The following is a 23,815-nucleotide window of genomic DNA, read 5'->3' on the forward strand; positions in this document are numbered from 1 at the left end:
AAAGCAGAGCTGGAGACTGTGGACTTCAAAGGTGGCTCAGAGGCCGCCAGACTCAACATCAACAGCTGGGTGCAGAAGATCTACACCCTTACATACACATAACACCAATGGAAACGTGGCAGCAACCTTTCTTACACACTTTGCTCTCAGTTGTGTGCCATTGCTTCACTTATGTGTCAATTTTGTTCTCCAGATAAAATTAAGGATCTGTTGACCCCGGGTGACGTGGACAGCCTGAGCAGGCTGGTGCTGGTTAATGCCATGTACTTCAAAAGTAACGAGAAGTTTCAGCAGCATGACACACAGGAGGCTCACTTTAGACTCAACAAGGTAACACTGCTCAAAGAAAGCATTCAATTGACTAACACTGACTAAACTCAGGTAATATGGGTTTTTAAATCAATAATATGGTAGCATGAACACTTTAGACCATAGACACTAATTTGGACTTCTTCATTGAAAGTAGTGGAAAAAAGGTAAAGGAAAATAATTCTACATCAGGGCTAGGGTTGGGTACCGAACTCAGTACTTTTTGGGGTTCCAACCAAATTACGTCTGTACCACCGTGAACCGATTCATGCTAAATCAAACGATGAACAGCAACACACATTTTAGCCAGCAGATAAACGACCACTTAACCCTCGTGTTGTCTTCTCGCCCACCTGCAAAGTTTGGTTTTTCTGAGTCAAAATTTGGTTTTTGGTCGTCTTTTCGAGCCTTTTGTGTCTTTCCCCCGGTGTTTTTGTCACCTTTTCAACATTTTTTGACTGTTTTGAGTCCTTTGAAATTATCCCCAAATTATTTTTAAAGCTTTTTTATATTTTTTTAATTATACATTTGTCACTTTTTGGACATTTTTGTCACTTTTATTGACATTAGTCATTTTTTGACTTCTTTTTTAATCAATTATTTTTTCTCCAAATGCCATTAAATTGACAAATCACCCAAATTCAATGAAAGTAGGAAACTGATCATTCATTTAACTTGTGAGGAGTGTTGTTGGGAACCATCCACGTTACTTTTTTGGGCAATTTGTTAGAAAGAAACCCAAATTTCTGATAGAGAAACGTTTTGGAAAAGGGTCAAAACTGACCCGTAGACAACATAAGGGGTAAAACAAATTAATATCAGTTTAAATTTACTATGCACTATTTAAGTGTGCTATATTTAGATTTTTCCACCACTTTACCATGCCATGAGAGAGCCCTGTTGAAGTATACGGAGGGGAAACTGGAGGGGTTCTTACAAGCCACAAAAAAACTACCTATAATTTAAACTACCCGGACATTAGGAGCTGTTCGTCTACCAATACCTCAATCTCTTATGTGTTTTGGTTATTGCATGACTTTGGTGAATCCAAACTAACCCTTTGAATAACACAAACTAAAGCTGTAGACCAGCAACTCCCATCTTCCGCGAGGAAAAATGATTAGCAGTGAGGAGGGAATCCCGGACCAGACTGTATTTCCTTCTAAAAGTCAGTGGGTTGTTTTCAGAATGACACCAAGCCAGTGAAGATGATGCACCAGACAGCATTGTTCCCTTTCTCCGACAACCCTAAGGCCAACTGCAAGGTACTGATGCAATTGATTAGTTAATTTAAAAAAAAAAAAATTGTAACTAACCAGGCAACAATCAAACTAATCATTTATAACTTTTTGTTAAACAGGATTTAATGACATTGCCATTCAATGTGAATGATTGAGAAAGGATAAGAGTTTGGTTATGATCCATTTTACCATACAGTAACTGTGAAGATTTTTGCATGTCATCCCATGAACTAGCTAGATTTTTATTGATCTAAAAAAAAAAAAGGAGAATTTCAGGAGGGACGGATCGCGTACAGACAGTCACTACCCGAGGTGTGAGTCGAGTGCAGATGTGAGTCGCACATGTTTCACTTTGCGACAAGTAGCATACAAGATGCTAATGAGAGACTTGTGTAAAAAAAGAAAATGGACCTGCAGTACATAATGAAGTCGGTTTACTGCTGGCAACAAGCTAGCAATCAAACACAACAAAGGCTGACAGCTGAATAGCGTTCTGAGCTAACGTAAGCAATCAAACACATCTCCAGGGCATCACTCAGGTAATATCGAACCATTCTGATATAGGATTTTATTTAATTAAAGGCTTATATATTCAATTAAAGCTATATTTGAAATCTTGTTGTCAGGCTGTTAATTTGAGCCATATATTAACTGTTTTTCATACTACTCTAAAAAGGAATCCTGTTAAGGAAATTCATTCCACGTCAAAGTGATAGAACACATCTCCACAGTGTCACTTGGGTAATATCGGACCATTCTGATGTATGATTTTTAAAAGTAAAAGTTGAAATGTCTAATTAAAGATATAGTTGAAAGATTTTTCAGGCTGTTAATCAAAGCCATATTTTAACTCTTTTTCAGGCTTTTAATTAATTAAAGCCATATTTTAACTCTTTTTCAGGCTGCTTATTAATTAAAGCCCTATTTGAACTCTTTTTCAGGCTGTTAATTAATTAAAGCCCTATTTTAACTCTCTTTCAGGCTACTCTAAAAAGGAATTGTCCTGTTAATCCAGAGTCATTCAACAGCACACAGGGCTGTAGAAATCAAGTAGTAGCATTACTTTCTAAAACAGAATACTCTCACTTTATTCATCTTGTATGTGACAAGTTATCTATTGTTGTAAAAAAATACATCAAATAAACAATAAATACATTAAAATAAGGAATAGAAATAAGAAAAACAATTCTAATATCATTTACTGATTCATTTGTTGAGCAGAGAAAATTACTTGTTTTTATTACATAAACGTATTTGTCAAACCAGCTGTACTGCTATCTGACCATTAAATTGAAAATTGAAAAACCTCTCTAACATCATCTTCTCTTCTAACATCTTTTCGGTGCTGTAGTTTGTAGATGATCCCGAAGCACTCCTTACAGTATCAACACCAGAACTAAACACAGCTGAATTAGCATATCTCCAGCAGTCAGATTCACTGTGTTCCCTCAGAAGGAATCCCTTCATAAGGGTAGGGACCTTTTATGACATTTTAAACATGTTAAGAAGCTAATAACAGGTTTAAAACTTGCCCTGTTGAAGCCTGTTGGGTGCTAACTCTAGCAGGAGGATAACACGGTGTAGGCAGCACCGATTGGTTTCATTTTCTCTCTACTGACAGACCTCCACATTTAGAAACAACAGAGCTACATGTTGGAATCAACCGGAATTCTCCTTTAAACATGCATTCTATCTAATTTCCAGCAGGGGGCGACTCCACTGGTTGCAGAAATAATTCTGTTCTATGGAAGTAAGAATAAGTTACCCTACTTCTGCCTTTATTAACTACCGCATGAAACATTCTCCTAATGAGTTTAGGGGTTTAATCTCTAATTGTAGGTCTTCCCATTTATTTTAACATAGACAATAAAGCAGCGGATGCTTTAGGGCGTGGCCACACACCGACCTGTCAATCGTGGCAGAGCTTAGCAATGCGTATCCTCGGCATATTAAAACCGACATAACTATACACACTGGCTTAGCTGTTCTATCCTCCCCAGCTCTGGCCTCTTGTCCAAATGGCTGACATCACTGATGCTGCGTCCATTATTTTTACAATCTATGGTCTCACTCTGCTTCGACACCTGGCATGTTTTAAGTGCTGCAGCTTTGAATTTCAGATCAAATTTGAGATTTAGCACATACACTCCTGAATGAATAGACAGTCGGAAACAGCTGCAAAACATTCCGTTTTGTGACAGATGAATGGATAAGATGAGGAATTAAATAAGTGGGCAAAGTGGAAGTAAAAATCTATCACAGTTAGAAAGAATCTGGGACAAGCAAGCATTTAGGGATTTACAGAAGGTATCCAATCTAACACCATAGTTTTCATTTGAAGGCTTTATTGCAAAATCCTGGTCTTGACAAAATAGGAGAGGGACTTTTGAAATGACTAGAAATAGATGAAATGTCACATAATGCAATGATTCTCCATTTTCTCCCAGCAATACCTATTAGCCTCTTCTATGGAAGCTACAATAGATACATCCCACCCCTGGCTGAATCACAGTGCTCCACAGGCATGAACAGATTACTGAACTGGCCTACACAATGGGCCTGTGCCCAGTAGGCAAGGGTCAGGGGGCCCCTGGGCCACAGCTTGTTGCTAACAATGCTTGTTGGGAAGTCACAAAGAGAAAAAAAAAAACTACAAACAGACACAAAACTACCAAAAAGAGATGCAAAACAAGGAGTAACAAAAATACCATAAAGAGACACAAAACGACTACAAAGTACGTGTAAAACTACCATATAAAGTAGTCATAATCTGTTCATTTCTATAAGACGTACAGTATTGCTCACTCAGGGGAGCAGTATCTGCCTGCAAAGAGAACGCTCATGGAGGGGTTATGTCGGATGAAGAAGAGGAAGGGGTGGTCTGCGACGAAGGTGGCGGTAATCATTGCAGAGCGTTCTGATACGACAGCAGCGGTGGCGGCAGCAGCCTCCGTTCCCTCCTCGTTGACTTCTAGGAAGGCCTTGTGGACGACTTTTGACAGCACCAGGTCGTTGGCAGGAGACATGCCTGTCAGCCCGGGAGAGGGAGAGAGGGAGAGAAAGAGAGAGAAAGAGAGAGAGAGAGAGAATCCATTGCTTCACCATGCACACTCAGTATTCTGTAATGCAGACTACCTTGTGTTTCGCTAAACTGATGTCCTGTTTTCGATGTTTGATGTTTACATTTCAAGTGCAACCTTCAGGGACAGAGTCCGACTGATCATTTAGTAGCATTGCTACATGAAACGTGGTGCTCTTTAATTTGTCTGTTCATAGTGAATATGTTGTGCTCTGATCAAATTGACCCATTTCAAAGTGTTTTACATCAGAAATATGGATTTCTTTCAACTAAACTGCCCATAAATAACTTGGATGATGCCATACAACATTCTTCAGGTAAATTAAGGATTTTATTGAATAGTTTGGGCGATTTATTTAATGGTTTCAAAACAGTATCCGGACTAAACCTTGACATATACCCATCTGTGATCCACTCAACATCCTCTGATCTTAACTATTAGTCAAAATAATTCATAATTTCTGCCTTTTTAACTTATGTATAATTTGGTTTAAATGAGTGGTATAAATGAGGTTTGTTGACCATGAATTCCAAGAATAAGTGTAAAACCTATTATTGAACCAGTTCAGGGTTTTTTTAAATCGCCAAGAGCATGGAAAAAGTAATAAATAAATCAGAAGAAACTACAAAAACATCGGGAAAGCCCAGAAAAATATTCATTTTCAATTTTGACCTGGAAAGGCAAGTTCATGGTTAACGGGAAGACATCACCAGGGTTAAAATAATTATGCAGCCTATATGACATATGTCTCACCAGAAAGGTCACTCAGTGTAACGTCGAAAGCGTCCACCATGCCCATGCTGGTCAGGACGTCTTTTAAATCATACGTCTCCTCCATCTTAAATCGAGGCAGCCCCAATTCGACCTCAGTCTGGCCCATCATGTCTGAACGAGTCCACTCCACAAATTTCTCGTAGGTTAGCTCCATCTGCAGCTAGTGTGGGTACAATAACAATTATTATTCATTTAAAGTTTTAAACCGTGCATTTGTTCATTGTGTGTGTGTATATAGATGTGTCCTACCTTCTCCAAGCCTGTTGTGTTGTCCTCTATCTCATTGGGCAGGAAGATGAGCATGCTGAGCTCCTCCCCTTTATAGGGCATCTCGAGGATCTGCCCAAACATGATAAGTTTTGTTTTGTTTGCAGATAATTTGATTAGTTACATGCCTGGAGAATCTTTTAAAAAACATAAGTCAGATGGTTTCAATTAGTGATGATTTTCAAAATGGAACCAAACGTTGATCTGCGTAAAATCTTTCAGGAAGACCTCACTCTTCATCAACGCTCTCTTCCTAAATCCAATCAGCTGTTGGAGGCGTTCACCTTCCTGCTAAACCAATCAGAATGGCACACAAATTTCAAGGGCCAATCACAGAGTCACAACCCTGATTTAAACCCTCCGCCCCCCCCCCCTCCTCCAGTCTTCTACTCCAGCTGATCGGTCGGAGCCTTCGGTCTGGTCTTCGGGTTCCGGGTTCGGGTTCGGTCTAGACTCCATAGGGGGGTTATGATGGTTCTCTACCCCTACATATGAACTATTAGTATAGCGATGGAGTCTAATCACCAAAGACTTTATACTTTTTATTGCGCTGTACAATAAACCTTATTTGCATATCTGCAAACATGTCTCTCCTGATTGAAATGAACCTCAGTGCAAAATTCTTTCAGAAAGACCTCGCTCTTAATTACTGCTCTTCAAAATCAAATCAGCTGTTTTCCAAAAAACTGTAGATTTCATCATGCTGCATATAACTATTGCATGGCAGACAAACAGGCATGGGAAAAAAAACATTCTGTCGAAAAACATGGCCCTTACCTGGCAGTTGGCCTCAGGAACGGCAACGAGAGGGAATCTACTTTTCTGCCGCATCATCTTCACCGGCTTGGTGTCACTCTGAAGACAGCAAACAGAACATTCATCTTGTTGACATCATACGTCTGAATTTCATAGTTCAGATTAAACATTTTTATTATTACAAAGGAGGCTCGATATCTTTATATTTTGTATATTTAGTGAAACGTTTTACTAGACATGTTAATGGCAGGAGAACACATCTACGGGATATTTTTCACGATAATCCAGAAAATCAATGGTCAATGGGAACATATGCGTTTTCATGAAACTTCTTTTCATTCAGGGAAAAATTGTCTTTTCTAGTCGGCTGCAGTTTGCACACCAGTGGTTTCATTGAGCTGCAGCAGATCAAACTACAAACATGGTTCATAACAATAATAAGTATGACTTTAAAGCTTTAAATTCCCATCCAGCTGTATAACTTAGCTATGTTATGATCCACTATAGGAGGGTGCTGCACATTCCAGCTACAGCATATCGGTGCTAAATCATCAAGTGTCCAAAACCCAGACGGATGCTTTTGCCCCTTAGTGTTCATCCATCCAGTGCTGGTTTTGTGCAGTGTTACCTTGCTAATTCTAAACTGCGCATCAACTGTAGAATCCTCCTTGAACTGTTTGTTCCAGTTGCCTTTGAAGTAGATGGCATTGACGAGCACCAGGACGGTCGAGTCGTCGACCGCATTCCGGACCAACAGGTCCTTGATTTTACCTGGTGAAGAGTAATGAGCAAAAGACAAAGACACGGACACAAGCGCTCGCAAGGTTTTCATCCAAAGCTCAGGACAATTGGATTTCTTATTCTACTGCAACTTCTACATGTACTAACACTACTGGAAAAGGAAAAACTAGACTACTATTATAGGAGCTCATAGAAGGACACAAAATATAAAGTGAATGCGGGTCAAAAAATCTCTCCCTGGTAGTGATATTTACATATAAACTAAAACTTGAAACAGTACATGTACTACATGTACCCAGAGCCATAGGGTCTTTCTCTATCACTCTGCATGCACCTACATGTGTAGGTACTCTCTTGTTGGAGCTTGTAAGAACAAATGCATTGTCACTGATTAAAGTCTGGTTGGTTGAGGAGGTTTTAGCAGTTGTACTGAACTAAAATCTTCAAATTGAATGCATTTAACCAAAGAAAGGTTTGAGACATCCAATTCTTCTCCATAGCATTTAGTAGCTTGATATAGGAATCAAACCATGATTGAAAACTGCCAATGTAATGCTGTGTGTGACCTCACTGTAACATGTAAATATCCTAGAGGATTCACAGAGGCTGGGGAGGATTAAAAGACACCAAAGGCAATTTTTGTATAAAAACCACTATCATTATATCATGTTTGTGTGCCCCCCTTTATAAAGTGATACATAACACTGAGTAATTACTACGTAATTATCAAGTTATTACCGATTCTTTCCTCACTCATTTCTTAAAGAACTAATCATGAATAAACCATTACCTAATCATTAGCTAATCTATGAAATTTGATAAGGAGTTACTCATTAACTAATGGTTCACTAGTTCCCCATTCGTTCCTCAATTTAATGGTTTTTGTGCAATTTTATTTATTTATAATGTAAATGCATTGTGTGTCTTTTTAAACTCGACTTGACTCTCCAAGTAACAACCGCACAAGGGTTCCTATGTGTGAAAACACAAATGGCAAATAAAGTTCTTGAATCTTGAATCTTGAATGGTTACCTGCAAACTACTCAAGATTTTGTGTAACTTATCGTTAACTGTTACCGGCCACAGATTTAGTTTCCATTTGATGTAATATATACTCGCGAGTGTGTGCATATGTCCATTTGAGCTCTACCTTGGGTCTGCTCCTCCACCCAGCTGTTGATGTTGACCCTGGCAGCATCTGCCTTAGCTTTGAAGTCCACAGACTTCAGCTCGGCGTTGTAGTGCTTTCTGGTTTCTGCCGAGAAATCCTGGAATCATAAACAGCACATTGGAATCCTCACACCAAAATTAAATACGCCCATTACCCAACGACAACATGACTTTACATGAGTTTTGAAGCTCTAAGAACATAGTAGAACATAGATTGATTTCCCGATAGCTGATCATGTGATTACACACACCTCAACAAACTGGTAGGACTGCTCCCCGTACAGCCTGTTGGCAACACTGAGGGCATACGGAGCGTCTGCCTTGATGAGCTCGCTCAGCAGCTGGGCAAAACTCGCATGGACATCATCTTGGCCGTTCTGGGGTTTCAGGCACTGCAAACAGCCAGAGAAGGCCTGTGTGTTACAAAGATACACTGAGCCAGTGATCGGTGAAAGACAACTTTGTATTGCAGTGTGTTAACATGGATCAATGATGGCCAGCTTACCTGTTAAATGATGAGAACGGACACCAAAATCATCATTAGCCCTGGTGCTCTATCATCCAGTTTTGCATACACTGTGTTAAGGATACCGTTACCAAGGGAGACAGCTATAAACTCAGCACCTTAAAAGCAATTTCCATTTCATGAGTAGGCCAAATATCTAAAATTCTGTTCCACAGTCAGTATTTTGGATAATGCTATATTGGTCGTTGTTTCTCAATTGGTCTACGTGCTCGAAAGCTGCCCAGTGATTTTGGCGTAGTTCTCATTATTTACTGTTATTGGAATTACTTTCTTTAAAAGCTCCCACGATCCAGACGTTTTCACGTTTTATGAGACCTGCAGCACCTTTTAGAAAGAATATAGAGAGGCAAAAACAGACCAAACAAACGCTTTACCACCATTAAAATGAATACTAAACAACCCATATGGTAGATTTAAAAAAAACACTTACACAGACAATTCCCCACCATTATGTTGTTTTACACTGTCATCATTTTGGAGTGAAGTATTATTTTGTATGATTGCTTTTGTTGCTGTCTCCAGACTTTGAATTTTTTTTTTAAAACTTCACTTCATATTTTCAAATTCTGTTTTAAAAAAAGTCGGTGAGATATCAAAAATAAGCAAGCAAACCAGCGGGAAATTGAGTGTGTACCAGAAAAAGCTCAGATTTTCTCACCAGATGGCCCCACAAAACCTTATCATTGATCATTTCGTTTCATTTTGGGTTTGTTACCACCTTGAGCAGATACTGTGGCAGTCTGCTGGTCTGCTGGATCTGCGTCCGCATCTGCATCCGGGTCTGCATCTGCGACTGCATCGCCGACTGCCCCGTCGTATGCGTTTGCGTCTGCTCTGCTCCCATCTGCTTCGCCTGCTCTGTCTCAGTGAAGCAGAGGACCTGGGGGGGGGGGAATGGTCGTTTCATTAGGATCAAGGTCAACATGGTTTATGTGTGTATGCCCTCTCTGGTGACTAAATAAACCTCAGCCTCATATTGAAGCACACATACACACCAAAGCATGCACGTAAACACACACAACCTAACTGATGGCTCTCATTCATGATTGCACTCGAGAAAGTCAGAAGTAAAATTCCAGCGTAAAATCTGAACGTCTTACATTTATAACCACTATTGAAAATAAACTGTGAAGCTGCCCGGTGTTTTGGCTCTGTTTTAATAATGGCTCTAATCATCGCCATCAACATCCCATGTGTTGGGAACAAAACCAAACATGCCTCATTTATCATTTATCATAATTAACCATGTTGTCAGGTTTAGAGTCTGTCCAATGAAATAACTATAAAATAACTCAAATGAGGCAAATTCTTTTTTTCCTATACTACAGCATATGCACAGTGCAAGAGTATGGTCATACTGTACAACTTAGGGGACAAACTGGTCCTAGCTTTTGTCCCTTTTTTCTATAAGTTTTCTCTGTGATTTGCATAATACAGCACAGTTTCCCTGGTAAACTCCCTCATGGTGGATGAAGTATCCACATTCTTTTGATTACTAGTAAATGTTACTAAAGTAAAAGAACAGAAGTATTGACAGCATAATGAACCCAAATTCTGAAAAGTAAGAAAATGTAACTGGCAACTACAGCTCCAACTAAATGCAGCAAACAATACTTTATCTTTGAAATGGACTGAAGTAGAGGCATATCCTGTGTCCTATGTGCCATTATCATTACATCATCATTACATCTTTCGCAGAATTATTCATTTGGGCAAATTTCAAAGTGCAGTTTAATAATTCATGTGTAATTTATTGTATAATACTGTTTGCTATATTTTGTACACTTATCTATCTCTGCACTTATCTTTGATGTTGCGAACCGCAATTTCCCCACTGTGGGACAAATAAAGGTTTTTCTTATCTTATCTTATCTTATTACGTAGCAGAAAATGGAAATACTCAACTAAAGTACAAGTAGCCCTAAAAATTGTAATTCACTGCAGCACTCGAGTAAATGTACTAAAACAACATTTCATCACTTAAATTAACATAAGAAAGGACTATAACATTCCCATTTTGGCTTTCCTGTGTTCCTCCTTTCTGGGAATTGAACTAGTCATCTTGCTGTAATCCAGGGCAGAACAGAACAGATCCTGTCCCGATGACGCAGGGAGACAGAATGAATAATAATGCACATGTTTGGACACTTTCTCCTCGCATGCCTCACTCTGCCAGACAGGTAGGTCAACGTTTTCCCAGTGGAAATACGGACTAAAACCCAACAACAAATAATTTACTTATGTCATTTAAAATTTTAAAATGCCTTTCCTTTCATTACATTAAGAAAAACTACGAATACCCGTGCATAAAAAAACATACCCACACATTTCTGTTGAGGCAATAATTAAGTTGCGAAATTCCAACACCATGACGAACATCTGACTTGCAGTAACTTTTGAATGCGTGCCAGTACAAACGCTTTCCAATGGGTGTGCTTACATGACAACTGTAACTTTTTAACTGTTTATATTCTGTGTGTGTGTGTGTGTTTTACCTCAGACATCTGGGTGGCTGTGTTGCCTCGGGCCCCCAGCATCACCATAGCCAGGGCTGAAGAGATGCTGAAAGGGGAGTAGAAGATGTTTGCCGTCTTGTCTTCATCACTCAGCTTTTTAAACAAAGCCAGAGAGAAGGTGGTGTTGGCCTTGGCTGTCTTGGATGGGGTTGACGCCTTCATTGTGCCTGATGCAGAGCATTATTCATCACATTATAAACTGTAGCATGCATTTCTATCTGATAAGTTGCACTCTCCTGTTTTGACAAGATGTGTTTCATTGACTATGTAAAACACAACCAGCTTTTTAAATAAAAATAGAAGAAGCTACTTAATTCATTGGCAGTGTACTCTAACAACAACCTCTTTTCACCAGAAAGTTGTAGACCAATCTCCATTCCTAATTTATCATAATCTTTTCACTCACCGATACAAATCAATTTCGATTCTTAACCAAAAATTAAAGTCACCAAACTAAGGAGAATCCCAGATATTGCTCCTCCCTGCTCAACCACTGTTGCCTTTGGAAACCAAGTGAAAAGGGCATCAATCAAGAATTGGTCCTTGCCTGGTTGACCCCTGTTATATTTTCCTATCACCTTTCTAACCTTTAGCCATCAAAATCAAATACAGATCCTGTACTTACTGACAGAGACTCTTCTTCACGGGACCAAGTGATCTGCAATGATTCAGTTAAATGATTCAGACGTGTTGTATTTGAGCCACCTCTGTGTGATTTTACAGTCTGACACACCCAAGCTCAAGAAAGTCTTACTGCACCCTGAGAAATTATCTAAAAATCACACCCATCAGTGAAAGACACACCCACTATTATGCTTTGGGTGCATGTTTTGTGTCAAAGGGTGTGCTTAGTAAGAGTCTGCTAACCACAGATACCCAACATAATAAAAAGGCCGGATGAGTGAATTAAGCCAAAAATCTTCAGACTCATCATCACAGAACACATGTGATAATCCCATTTCTGATCAACTGCACTGTGAATCAAAATACCTCAAGCTATTTCTAAACAGATTTAGATGTAATTATTTGAATAACTCTAGAAAGGTAAAGTAAACTTGAGATGCTGACTACAGCGGGATATTATTTGCCATCAATGACAAAGACCTGCGGGTCATTTTTTCCCGGCTGCAGTTCTTCAGAAGACAGATGCAACATGACCAACCATGCATGGAGACAATTACTAAATAACATATTTAAAGACATTTTCATAGTCATATAATGTGTGGTCAATAATTGCCCTGCTGCTCACAAAATATACGGCTCGCACCAGCTTTTATATGAATGCTAAATTTTGTGTAAGTGCACGCAAAAGGTTTGTGGTTTTAGTGTTTGCATTTGTCATCTTAGATGCATCAATGCAATGATTTCTGCTTAAAAAAAGTAGCCTAACCTAATCTTCCATGCTAAATGATTTAGTTTGAGAGTCACTGCTTTCTCTACTGTCAATAGTGTTGCCATTAGATAGGCTAACAACAGATTCTAATTTGAATCATTTATATGCTATAACTTTATTTTGAAGGATGCTTTTTCAACTAGGGAGTTAATTTGGTTTTAGGGGGAAACAGTGATGGAGATGAACATTAGGGATTTTGCAAGTTGAGTCAAGATGGATTTTCAGTCAAGTGTCCAGGCAATTTCATATAAATATAGGTGTATATATAGCCTACTCACATAATTTCTGTACAGGTTTAGTTTTTTTTTATAGACCTCTGCTAAAAAGAACGAAAATGACAAAGGCTGCGTTACAGCGCCCTCGCGTGGCTATCATAAAACACTGCACCTGTCGTAGTAGTCTGAAGTCAACCGAGCTAACATAGACAGGGCACAGAGGATATAGTGCATTCGATTTACAACGACAGGACAATCAAACATCGGGCTTTATGTGTATGTTAAATTTCATTTCTGAAGGGGACAGAAACTTGCCTCCTACGGTAAGCGAAAGTCGTTGTCATCATGCGTCTTCTTAGCTCTGGCCGCCCGTCCTAGCTTACTAACCCTAGCTAACGTAAAGGTAATGTAATAACCTTAGCTATCCTGCAGTGGTGTAGAGGAAAGCGTTGCCCTATTTATTAATGACAACATAAAACTACTTAAAATAAAAATTAGACCTTAAACAAACATTTAGGAATTGCTAGCGTTACTCGATTCGGCATGCAGCTTATCTTAGAAGCAGCTCTCAATTTAACAATATTTTAGGTAATAATTAGCTCAACGTTAACGTTACTTTGTTCCAAGTGGCGTAACGTTAACGTAACGTTAGCTGTAACGTTAGCTAGCTGTTGCAGTGACTGAAATTATTACTTTTTGAAAGTGGCTTAACATTAACGTTACTACATTTTGTTAATGGTGTTGGTACTGTTCAGTAAAAGGAAGTCATCTTTTGCAGTTAGCTAGGTGAGCGTGCGTGCTTGTTAACTTCACTTACCAAACGCTAGCTAGCCACACTATTAACGTTAACAGTTTGACTTAGCTAAGTTAGCTAGCAAAAGCGTGAACAACGTGACATGAAAGTATAACGTTAGTTAAAGTAGGCAGCCAGCATTTTGTTGCCATGCTGGCTCTAGTCCCACCAATTTCGCCGTGTTTCTTAAACGCACCAAAATAGCTGCAGTCAAGAGACCGAGCAGCATAAGCAGCAAATATCATCACTGTCACTTTGTGGACTGTCAATATTCACCGGTTCATGCTTGCTCTTCTTTATTGTTTCCATTAGTTTTTCTTTTGTCTTCTGGCCTTGGCCTGACATTGGCATGTGTATTACCATTATGGAATTAGTGTTTTCAATTGTAGTCATACAGAGACAAAGGGCTGTCCTCTCTAAGCTCCACTAATGCTGAATTAATGTGAACACGTTTGACAGGTAGCTGCCAGTCTCTCAGTCTGGGCAGAAACCTCTTTCAGGCTCTACTCTTTCATAAAAACCAACATGCAGGTTCCTCTGCCTTTATCTCAAACCAAAGCATCATGGCGTGTCCCTCTTTGCATTACTGGAAAGGGTCTGGCTTCTAATGGAACAAGTGGATATAACCTAATCAATTGACAGGATGATCTGACACACTAATCATCTACGGATCTTCAAAGGCTTTTTCCATCATGAATTATTCACATAATGCACAAATCTATAAATTATGAATGGCATGTGGCTCATGTCAAAAATTAATCTGCCCTCACAGTCTGGTACCCTTATTTCAGTATAACATATGCTGACAGATTCTGTTCAATTGTGTAAGTTTAAGGGAAATCTGAGGGTCTTTTTCAGCTTGTATTTAGGAATCTTAAAGTCAATATTGATGAAGGTAAATACAATGATCATATCAATTTATTCTTTTCTTTTTTTGTACAGGGTGCCCAGGGGCAGGAGCATAAAGCTCAGGAAGATGGCGTCCCCCTTTGTGCCTGTCCCGGTGCCGATGGACAGAGCTTTGTCAGGAGGTAGCAGCAAGCTGAGGCGGCCACAGCGAGCTTCATCACTAGGCAGCGTCTCTAGCTTCTCCACCGGGCAGGACCATGGACGAGGATGTGGGGGATTAGGTACCCAGCGCCAGTCCCGCTGCGTGGACAGAGGCAGCCGGAGCAGGACACCACCACCCCCCCAGAGCCCTGTGACCCGGGCCAGAGTGAACGGGACTCTGGAGCCTTCCATCGAGTACTCTAGCTGTCCCCGCTCCATATCAGATCCTGCTGGGAGCCAGCAAGGCGAGGACAGGCCTATTACCCCCACTGTGCTGGGATATGAAGTCATGGAGGAGAGAGCCAAGTTTACGGTATGAAACCAGGAAGTAGACTCGTCCAAGTCTACTGTATATCCTTGACTTTTGCCAGATTTCACTCATTTAGTTGCCTTGGGCTAACTTTGTGTTGATGGTGACATTTTAAACTGTGGTTAATTTATGAGGACTATTGTTAACTTTTGCAGGGTAAATCCAGATAGCTAGCTAAACTATCTGTTCAGTCTGAGTTTTCTGTTGCACGACTAAAACAACTTTTAAACACACACATGTTCCACCAAAACAAGTTCTTTCCAAGCTTATTTTGCAGCGGCATCACAGCTTTTCTCCGCCCAAGACAATTGTGATTGATTGCCTTTGAGATGTAGGTTGGCAGCATGTGAACCTCTTGGTCAGTTTTCCTACAGTTATAGTGACAGGACAGCACTTTAACAAAGGGGACAGACATGCTCACTAAGAACAAGCAAGCATTATGATGCAAACTAGAGATTACAACTGTACTGTCAACATTTACTCAGCACATGGACGTGTATATATTGGATACAAATCATCAAACAAGGCTTTAAGATCACCTTTGTGTGTTTTGTCTCTGCTGCAGGTATTTAAGGTCCTGGTCAGGAAGACTCCAGATGAGAGCTGGGTTGTTTTTAGAAGGTACACAGACTTCTCCAGACTCAACGACAAGGTGTGTTTGGGTGTGTTATGTACATATGTTTGTATGTGTATGCATGTTTTGAATGAAAACTACGTGCAGTCCCAAATCCCAGCCCTATCTGAAGCTTTATTTACGTGATCATCTGCAGACACTGTTTTTGACCATCAAACGATTGCTTTCAGCATGATTTCTTTTTGTTTTTGAGTGCACTGTGGAAGTGATTAGAGCCACACAAAGAAGCCTTCTGTTCCCAAATAGCCGACATGCCCGGGCCAACTAGGGGAAACCGGTCTCTCATGGTTCTGGGAAGGACAGTTCGCTCACAGCTTACAAAAGGGAAAAATCTTTAGACAAATTTAATTAAAAGATGATGGTTAAAAAGCTGCAACAAACAAACAGAGTGGATCTTTGTAGGCCTACTACTGAAATTCCCAATTTATGAATTTAGACACAGTAACCCCAGGCAAGAAGAATGTAACACAAAATATGGGAACACCCTCCATTCAACAAGGAGAGAGAGGACAGAGGGGGGGGTGTGGACATGTAATAATATGTATCTGGCATAGTAGCCTGGACCTCACCCAACATATCTTTACTCTATGTTCATGCACATGGCTCAGGGTTCCCAGTGAGTACACAGTATGTGTGAAAGTTTATGCATACAAATTCCAACCCATCTCCGTCTGAGCAAACTGCGGACATCAGTGCACATCAATTAGGGGTGGGAATGACCAGGAACCTCACAATACGTATTGCAATATTCTGCAAGAGTCAAATATATAGACAGAGTCAGGTCAGTAAGTTTATGTGACAAAGGCTTTTGGCAATATTAAGTGATTCCTCTTGAAATTTTAACTAAAAGTACCACCTACAGTACACAGTAAATGGACAGCCCTGGTTCTAATTAAAGAGCAGTGTCTCGTCATGTAGGATGAGTTTATTTGTAATAGTACTTTGACGAGATACTTTGAGTTTTCATGTCAAACATTTCACCTATGGCGGTAGTTTCAGAAGCTCAGTACGTCCGGGTTCTTCAGAGGCATCGGTGCTTTTTGCTGCACAAATACTTTTTAAAACAGTTTGGTGGAATGATGTGGTCGTTTCTCCTGCTGTGTAGGACACTGAAAAACAGTGTTTTGTGCATCTTATTTGCTGTTGCGTATACTGTCTATGCTCATGTATTCAATGGGGAAAAAAGACACACCGAGTGGCAGCTGGAGCTCAGAGATAAAGGGTTAAAGAACCAGCAAATATAGCAAAAATATGGCAAGCTGATATTTTTTCCTGCAGTTGGCTTTTTTTCCACTGAGCGACAGTACTCTTGACAGCATAATGGCCCCGGCACAGTGCTGTGTTTCCTGTTAAAATAACAATAGAAGTTTATTTTATTTTACCCATATATTTTTAACCATTCATTCTTTTTGTTTAACTCGTATGATTTTCTCTTTTGACACATATTTCTATGAGCGTTGTTGAAAGAAAGCCTGCAAACTAATATTTATTGCCAACGTCTCTGCATTTGCTGTGCATTTGACAATAAAGTCCTGAAACGTGAAACTAGAATCTTGTCCTAGCTCAGGGTGTCCCCGGGGTTTTAAAAAGTATTAAAAAGTGATAAATCAAAATTGTCAAATTTAAGGCCATTCAAAGTGTTAAATGTAGTCTCAGAGGTATCATTTTTTTAAATGAGGTATTATTTTTTTCAGACTATCAGGTGTCCTATTCGGAATGAAATTCTATCCTGCGTTTGCGTTTAAATATGGGCTTTGGCATGTCTGGGCACATAATCAAAGATCTTTCGTCTATGTTTGATGCCGACGTCATATTCAGTGGTCGTTCGACATCTCGGAACACTGCACGCTCAACAGACGTTTATTTTAGACTTGCTTCAAGCCATATCTTCAATGACTGGACAACCATCGTCGTCTTTTAATGGGCAAATGCAAGTTTTCCGATAGCTGGGTGAACAACCCAGAGTTTAAGGACTGGCTCAGGCCTGTAGGAGGGAATAACAGGCAGGCTTATTGTTCGGTGTGTAAAAAAAACATCAACGTCAACTGGATGGAGCTAACGCAATTTGGTCGCATATGCAATCCACACCAACATTGCGCGCGGAGGCTCTGGTGTTTAACTGCCGTGTTCAGACAGCACACTCATTTAACTCAAATGAAGGAAGCTGTTTAAAGAAATGTATGTAAATGTATTTCTGTATGTTATAAATCTCAAAATGTGTTTAAATAATAGAAAGGTCGCTGATTAACACTTGCAATTCAGTGTCGTGATGGTTTTAAAAACATTTTTGAAGGTAGTAAAAAAGGTATTAAAAAGTAGTAAATTTAACTAAAGGATTGCTGTACATACCCTGTAGCTAAACTGAGCTAATGTGTCATTTGAAATATATGATCATATTTTATTGGGATTTTAGAATATTAGTCAAATGTAAAAAAAAAAATAAGGTAGTAAGGTAGAGATACAGACTAGATGACAGCAGACTAGTGTAGTACTTATTTGATCAGAGTAATGCAGAAGTGAAGTGTGAGGGCTTCAAAGAGCAACATTATTTTTTCTTGTCTTTACCAATGTTTTCTTTGCCTTGTGTCTGCAGAACTGCCATTACTGTATAATAATAATAATAATAATGACTTTATTCAGGACACAAATGGAAGGTCCATAGTAAATTAAAGATGACAACAAAGTCATTGTGGGCTTAAGCTTGTACAATTCTGTTTTCTGAGACAGACTTTCTAAATATGTATCAATTATGGACATCATGTAATAGGGTTTCTTATTAGGGCAGAACAGAGAGGCACACCAACAAACATTTGACTAGCACTGAACTCTCTTGGTTGTTTTAGAAGCAGTCTCGTGCCATCATTGTATGTTACATTCAGTCTCTGCATGTTCTTTTTCCTATAAGACCACCACAGGTGGGCAATAGTGGTGTACAGAATGCTTTAAAAATGCGACCTTAACATTAGCAGAACACATGTCAAATCTACGTGCAAGAACATTAGCGCGGGCATATATCTCGAGACACTGTCTGTTGATGTCCTTGTCATCTCATAAACCATTAACAATATGATGGCCAAGATATTTAATCTCATCACATACTTTAAGAGCAGTACCAGATCAAAAGAAATCAGGAAATTCAAATTTCCTGTCTTCTTTACTTCTAACGATCAAAATATTGCTGTTATTTGCAATATATTTGATATCAAAATCACACCGTACTAAGAACAAACCTTCAGAAGTTGTTGTAACCCAGCCCCATATGGGCAAATGATTACCAAATCATCTGCAAACATAAGGTGATTAATGAGAGTTTAGCCCATCATACATCCTGTATTGCATTTATATTGTTGTGACGAAATGTTCATATACACATTAAAAAGGAATGGTGTCAAAATAACACCCGGATGAACTCCATTACCAACAACCCCCCCCCCCCCCCCCCCCCCCCCCCCCCCCCCCCCCCCCCCCCCCCCCCACATGTCTGTACCGTGTTGAGGTTTAAAACCAAATTAATTGTCAGTGATAAGAATGTACTGTTCCAACCTGTTGAGAAGAATTCTCTCCAATACCTTTCATGTATAAGAGAGGTCTTGTTTTTGCTTGTTTGGGTTCTAGCTGAAGGAGATGTTCCCGGGCTTCCGCCTCTCACTGCCTCCTAAGCGCTGGTTCAAAGACAACTATGACACCGACTTCCTGGAAGACAGACAGTTGGGACTCCAGGCCTTTTTGCAAAACCTTGTTGCGCACAAGGACATTGCCAGCTGGTATGTGACATGATTATGCAGCGTTTAAACGGAATTATTCAGCCTTTTTGTGTAAACTATGTGCTTTGCAAAATGGTCATTGACAATTCCAACTTTCATGTAAGTCTGTTAAAAACACACACACATACACACACACACACACACACACACACACTCAGTCCTGTTCCACCATTTGTTCTCGTTGACAGCCTGGCAGTGAGGGAGTTTCTGTGTCTGGATGACCCCCCTGGGCCTTTTGATAGTCTGGAGGAGAGCAGAGTAAGTGTGCATACACATGAAAGTATGTGTGCTCATGTACTGAATGTTTGTTAATGCTGCTATCAATACCACTTAAAGGAGGATTCTTGTCATTTTAGTAGTGCCACGTATTGAACATTAATACAGTGGCTTTGACCAAGCTTGGTCCAGTTTGATTCCATTGACTCTTAGAGGGATATTTATTAAGCCTGCTATTACTGCATCAGGGCCACAGAAGTCCCAAGAAATGGAAAGGTAAAATACATTGTGCATGTGTGTACTTTAAGTATTGTATGAAGTATCAAAGAGTTGGTATGAAGTAGTAGTTTTCAAGTCACTGCCAAACCACAGATACCATATGGGCACTGTATTTAAGCTTTTAAAATGATACTCAGCCTGACATTTTTACAAGATAAAGTGCCTCAGCCAGGGGTTCCCTCGCATTACACATTACAGCAACCATGTAAAATAATAAGACCTAGACGTGTTTTCAGGCAGCCGACGTTTTTGTTCACAGTGTCGGCTTTTCTTTCCTCTGTCCCTGACTCCCTCCAGGCGTTCTGCGAGACTTTGGAGGAGAGCAATTACCGTCTCCAGAAGGAGCTGCTAGAGAAGCAGAAGGAGATCGCCTCCCTGAAGAGGAGGCTGGAGGAGAGGGAGCAAGCCATTCTGCTACTGGAGAAGCATATCAAGTCAGTAGATATGCACACACACACACACACACACACACACACACACACACACACACACACACATAGATAAGTACAATAAATAGGGGTTAACTGATTACAAATTACAAATGGACAGGCCAAGGAAAGTAGTAACTGGGGTTCACACACAACTTCTAAAATAGCAGTTAAATGAGTTGAAGTATAAGTTTGTGTCTCTGTGTGTGTCTCTGTCTCTGTGTCAGTAGCGAGTGTGTGAGCCCGGAGTCTGTGTGTGATCTGTCAGCCCAGGGCAGTGAGAGCAGTGCAGATGTGGAGTCGTCTGCGGCAGAGGCCGATCAGGATGTGCCTGAGGACACTGGGTAAAAGACACAAACACCACACCTCATCGGGAATGATGACCTTGCCACTTTACAAGTTGTTTGTTTTTTCTGCCATGAAAATAGGCAGAAGTACATTTCCCATCGTTTTAAGGAGTGGTTCAAGGGTTAAGTGGCGATTGTGGAATGCTGACACGCACTTGTTTATTTTGGTGTTTAGCTGCTGCAAATGAAACTGTTTTAAAGATGATCTTAAGCCTTTTAAGTTTTCTTTCTCCTTTTTTTTTGATTCTGCATTTGTGATCTAGTGAATCAACTGATGGTAGGGGGGAGCCAATAATAATCCTCCACCACCGCTCATCTTAAAACACTAAGCAAATCACATTTCCTTTGATTTATCAGTCTGCTGTCTGCTGTTTTAGCACTGCATTTATTCTTACTCTTTACAAGAACATAGTCCCAATTACTACAGTCAGTAGAAGACATTACAAAGGGTGCTGTATATGTTTGTTTTTGTGTCTTTTTTTATTACCCATTAATGGCGCACTCAGTGGCTTAGCATCTGTATCCCCATATAATGCCCAGTGTTCATTTTCAGCAATTTATCCTCTTTGCTGAATATTGGGTTGGGTTATGTCATATATATATATATATATATGATATGATATGATATGATGTGACATTACCCTAAATTGTCTGTAATGTAGTCCAGGCGTGAATGTCAGCCATGCTTTGGTCCTTAGGACACATCAGTCTGATTTGTCCTTTTTAAAGTGAACGTTCCATTGGCGTGTACGTCTGTAAAGAAATCAGGGATTTAAAAATTAAAAGTTGATTACCATTATTATTATTTTCATCAGAGTCCTTTTTAAAAATGTTTTCCCTTCCCTTCTTGTGTTTTTTGTTTTGCCCTCACATTTCACAGCAGTGCTGCCCCGAACTGAAAAAAGATCCCCATAACATGTGAGGTACTCCACATAGCAGCTCAGCAGGCTAACACTATGGCATGCTGTCTTCTTATCTTCTTCTTCTCAGTTACATGCATTAACTACTAGGGGTGGGGGAAATGCATCGCAATTCTATTTATTGTTTCATTTTTTAAATGTGTTGATTTTTATTTAAAAGTTACTGTCTCCAGTTACTGTCTACAAAGCAGTGACGGAAAGAGAAAGGGATAATCGACAATTGTCTTTTAGGCAAGAGAGCAGGAAAAAAACACTCAAAAATGGCCAAAAGGGAATATATACACACATGATCTAGTAAGACATAAAACAAATAATTAAGCAAAACACATAAAAGCTGTTCATCTGCTTTATCTGACTACCTCATGTTTCATGTTCTCCACCTTTAAACATGACTCAGCCTCTGACATGGAAGATCACTGTGAGAGAAGGTGACTCAGCATCTTTAAGGCTTAAGCATGGTATACCTACCCAATAAAAGCCTCAGTAGACTAAACATTCATTAAAACGTGTGTTACAAATAATGTCAAAATCTAACGAACTCTGATTTATATGTTCATTTTTTTTAAATCACACGTGGAAATACACAAAAAAAATGTCTCATTGACAGTCGGTTTAGAACTGAATTGTTGGCCTCTGAATCGGAGTCAGAGATTCCCACCCCTATTAACTAGTGTACAATAATGGAGCTGGCCTGTTTTGTGGGATCAGGATGTTAATGATAGGTTCCTGTTATTTTCAAATCCTGTCTTGAAGGGTAGTTTTGTTTGTGTTTTGGACCCTATTTCCCCGTGCATGTGTGTCTAATAGACTGATGTGAACACGGAGCTTTTGAAATTGGTCCAGTATTGAGGGATAACGCAGTGACCGGCCGTCCCGAACGGAGCTGCAATGTAACCCAATGGGGTAATTGTGCAGCCTCAAGTTTTGTCCACTAAAAGTGATTGTTTTTACTACTGACTGGCTCCGATTGTTATTAAAAGTGTCGGACAACATTGTCGATCTCATGAGGTGACTTTTCTGGAGAGTGGAACACGAGTCAGGAGAAAAGCATTCTGGGAGTCTGTTGTTTTGGAATAGGCTACAGAAATGATAGGCTTGTGTAATCTAAAAGATTTGAAGTACCATGGCTCAATATTTATTTCCAGAATGTGGAGGGGTCGTTATAATTAGATGGGCGCCCATATTCATTTGAACCAGAATATATGGACAAAGAGCGAACAAGGGGAGAGGAAGATTGAGAGAGAGAGAGAGGGTGGAGGAGGTAGAGGAGGGTGAAGCAGCTGCTGCGATAATGTGTCCACCTCAGCTGATAAAGGACACATGTCCTTCCCTTCCCTACCGTGTATTATATTAAACATAACCTGTACATATCACAACCACTCAAGCCTAGAAATAATTCATAATATGAGATCTTTAATGTTGTCAGACACAAAATCCGAGCCTGTCAGTAGAACCAAAGGACCAATGTTAAACATTCTGGTTCAGATCAGTCTATTAGACACAAATGCATGAGAAACGGGGTCCAGGTTGAAAAAAAACAAACAAATGACCCTTTAATACAATGCTCACTTGCTCATACAGGCAGGTAATTGTTGCTTAGTTGTACAAACCCGATTCCAAAAAAGTTGGGACACTGTACAAATTGTGAATAAAAACAGAATGCAATGATGTGGAAGTTTCAAATTTCAATATTTTATTTAGAATACAACATAGATGACATATCAAATGTTTAAACTGAGAAAATGCATAATTTTAAGCGAAAAATAAGTTGATTCTAAATTTCATGGGATCAACACATCTCGAAAAAGTTGGGACAAGGCCATTTTTACCACTGTGTGGCATCCCCTCTTCTTTTAATAACAGTCTGCAAACGTCTGGGGACTGAGGAGACAAGTTGCTCAAGTTTAGGAATAGGAATGTTGTTCCATTCTTGTCTGATACAGGCTTCTAGCTGCTCAACTGTCTTAGGTCTTCTTTGTTGCATATTCCTCTTTATGATGCGCCAAAAGTTTTCTATGGGTGAAAGATCTGGACTGCAGGCTGGCCATTTCAGTACCCGGATCCTTCTTCTACGCAGCCATGATGT

At 39.8% G+C, this 23,815-nt stretch overlaps 2 protein-coding genes and 1 long non-coding RNA gene across 8 annotated transcripts in view; 2 read left to right on the forward strand and 1 right to left on the reverse strand.

Annotated features, from left to right (window-relative positions):
- LOC117937538 overlaps positions 1–1,608 on the forward strand; it is a 47,077-nt gene extending 45,469 nt beyond the window's left edge. The window contains exons 2-3 of the long non-coding RNA XR_004655175.1: positions 194–330; positions 1,497–1,608. This is a non-coding gene — a long non-coding RNA (uncharacterized LOC117937538). The remainder of the gene's footprint in view (positions 1–193; positions 331–1,496) is intronic.
- Positions 1–12,148, reverse strand: part of LOC117937533 (leukocyte elastase inhibitor-like) — a 56,471-nt gene extending 44,323 nt beyond the window's left edge. Inside the window, exons 1-12 of one of the 4 annotated variants that reach the window (XM_034861567.1) lie at positions 12,006–12,148; positions 11,360–11,547; positions 9,583–9,744; positions 8,590–8,730; positions 8,319–8,436; positions 7,056–7,198; positions 6,449–6,526; positions 5,654–5,743; positions 5,384–5,564; positions 4,344–4,578; positions 4,276–4,278; positions 2,215–2,223 (exon numbers count right to left, since the gene is read on the reverse strand). In XM_034861567.1, coding sequence (XP_034717458.1) covers positions 4,352–4,578; positions 5,384–5,564; positions 5,654–5,743; positions 6,449–6,526; positions 7,056–7,198; positions 8,319–8,436; positions 8,590–8,730; positions 9,583–9,744; positions 11,360–11,542 — 1,323 coding nt within the window. In that variant the 5' untranslated portion in view covers positions 11,543–11,547; positions 12,006–12,148 and the 3' untranslated portion in view covers positions 2,215–2,223; positions 4,276–4,278; positions 4,344–4,351. The remainder of the gene's footprint in view (positions 1–2,214; positions 2,224–4,275; positions 4,279–4,343; positions 4,579–5,383; positions 5,565–5,653; positions 5,744–6,448; positions 6,527–7,055; positions 7,199–8,318; positions 8,437–8,589; positions 8,731–9,582; positions 9,745–11,359; positions 11,548–12,005) is intronic. The other 3 variants (XM_034861571.1, XM_034861568.1, XM_034861570.1) reach the window with 3 other exon arrangements.
- Positions 12,149–13,150: 1,002 nt separating this feature from the next.
- The window catches only part of snx16 (sorting nexin 16), a 12,677-nt gene continuing 2,012 nt past the window's right edge, over positions 13,151–23,815 (forward strand). The window contains exons 1-8 of one of the 3 annotated variants that reach the window (XM_034861575.1): positions 13,152–13,311; positions 14,724–15,144; positions 15,707–15,793; positions 19,391–19,539; positions 19,728–19,797; positions 20,332–20,468; positions 20,690–20,806; positions 21,690–21,732. In XM_034861575.1, the coding sequence (XP_034717466.1) occupies positions 14,758–15,144; positions 15,707–15,793; positions 19,391–19,539; positions 19,728–19,797; positions 20,332–20,468; positions 20,690–20,806; positions 21,690–21,708 (966 nt within the window). In that variant the 5' untranslated portion in view covers positions 13,152–13,311; positions 14,724–14,757 and the 3' untranslated portion in view covers positions 21,709–21,732. Of the gene's footprint in view, positions 13,312–14,723; positions 15,145–15,706; positions 15,794–19,390; positions 19,540–19,727; positions 19,798–20,331; positions 20,469–20,689; positions 20,807–21,689; positions 21,733–23,815 lie in introns of all 3 variants that reach the window. The other 2 variants (XM_034861574.1, XM_034861573.1) reach the window with 2 other exon arrangements.

This window comes from Etheostoma cragini, chromosome 22, assembly GCF_013103735.1.
Source record: "Etheostoma cragini isolate CJK2018 chromosome 22, CSU_Ecrag_1.0, whole genome shotgun sequence".
Taxonomy (NCBI): Eukaryota; Metazoa; Chordata; class Actinopteri; order Perciformes; family Percidae; genus Etheostoma; species Etheostoma cragini.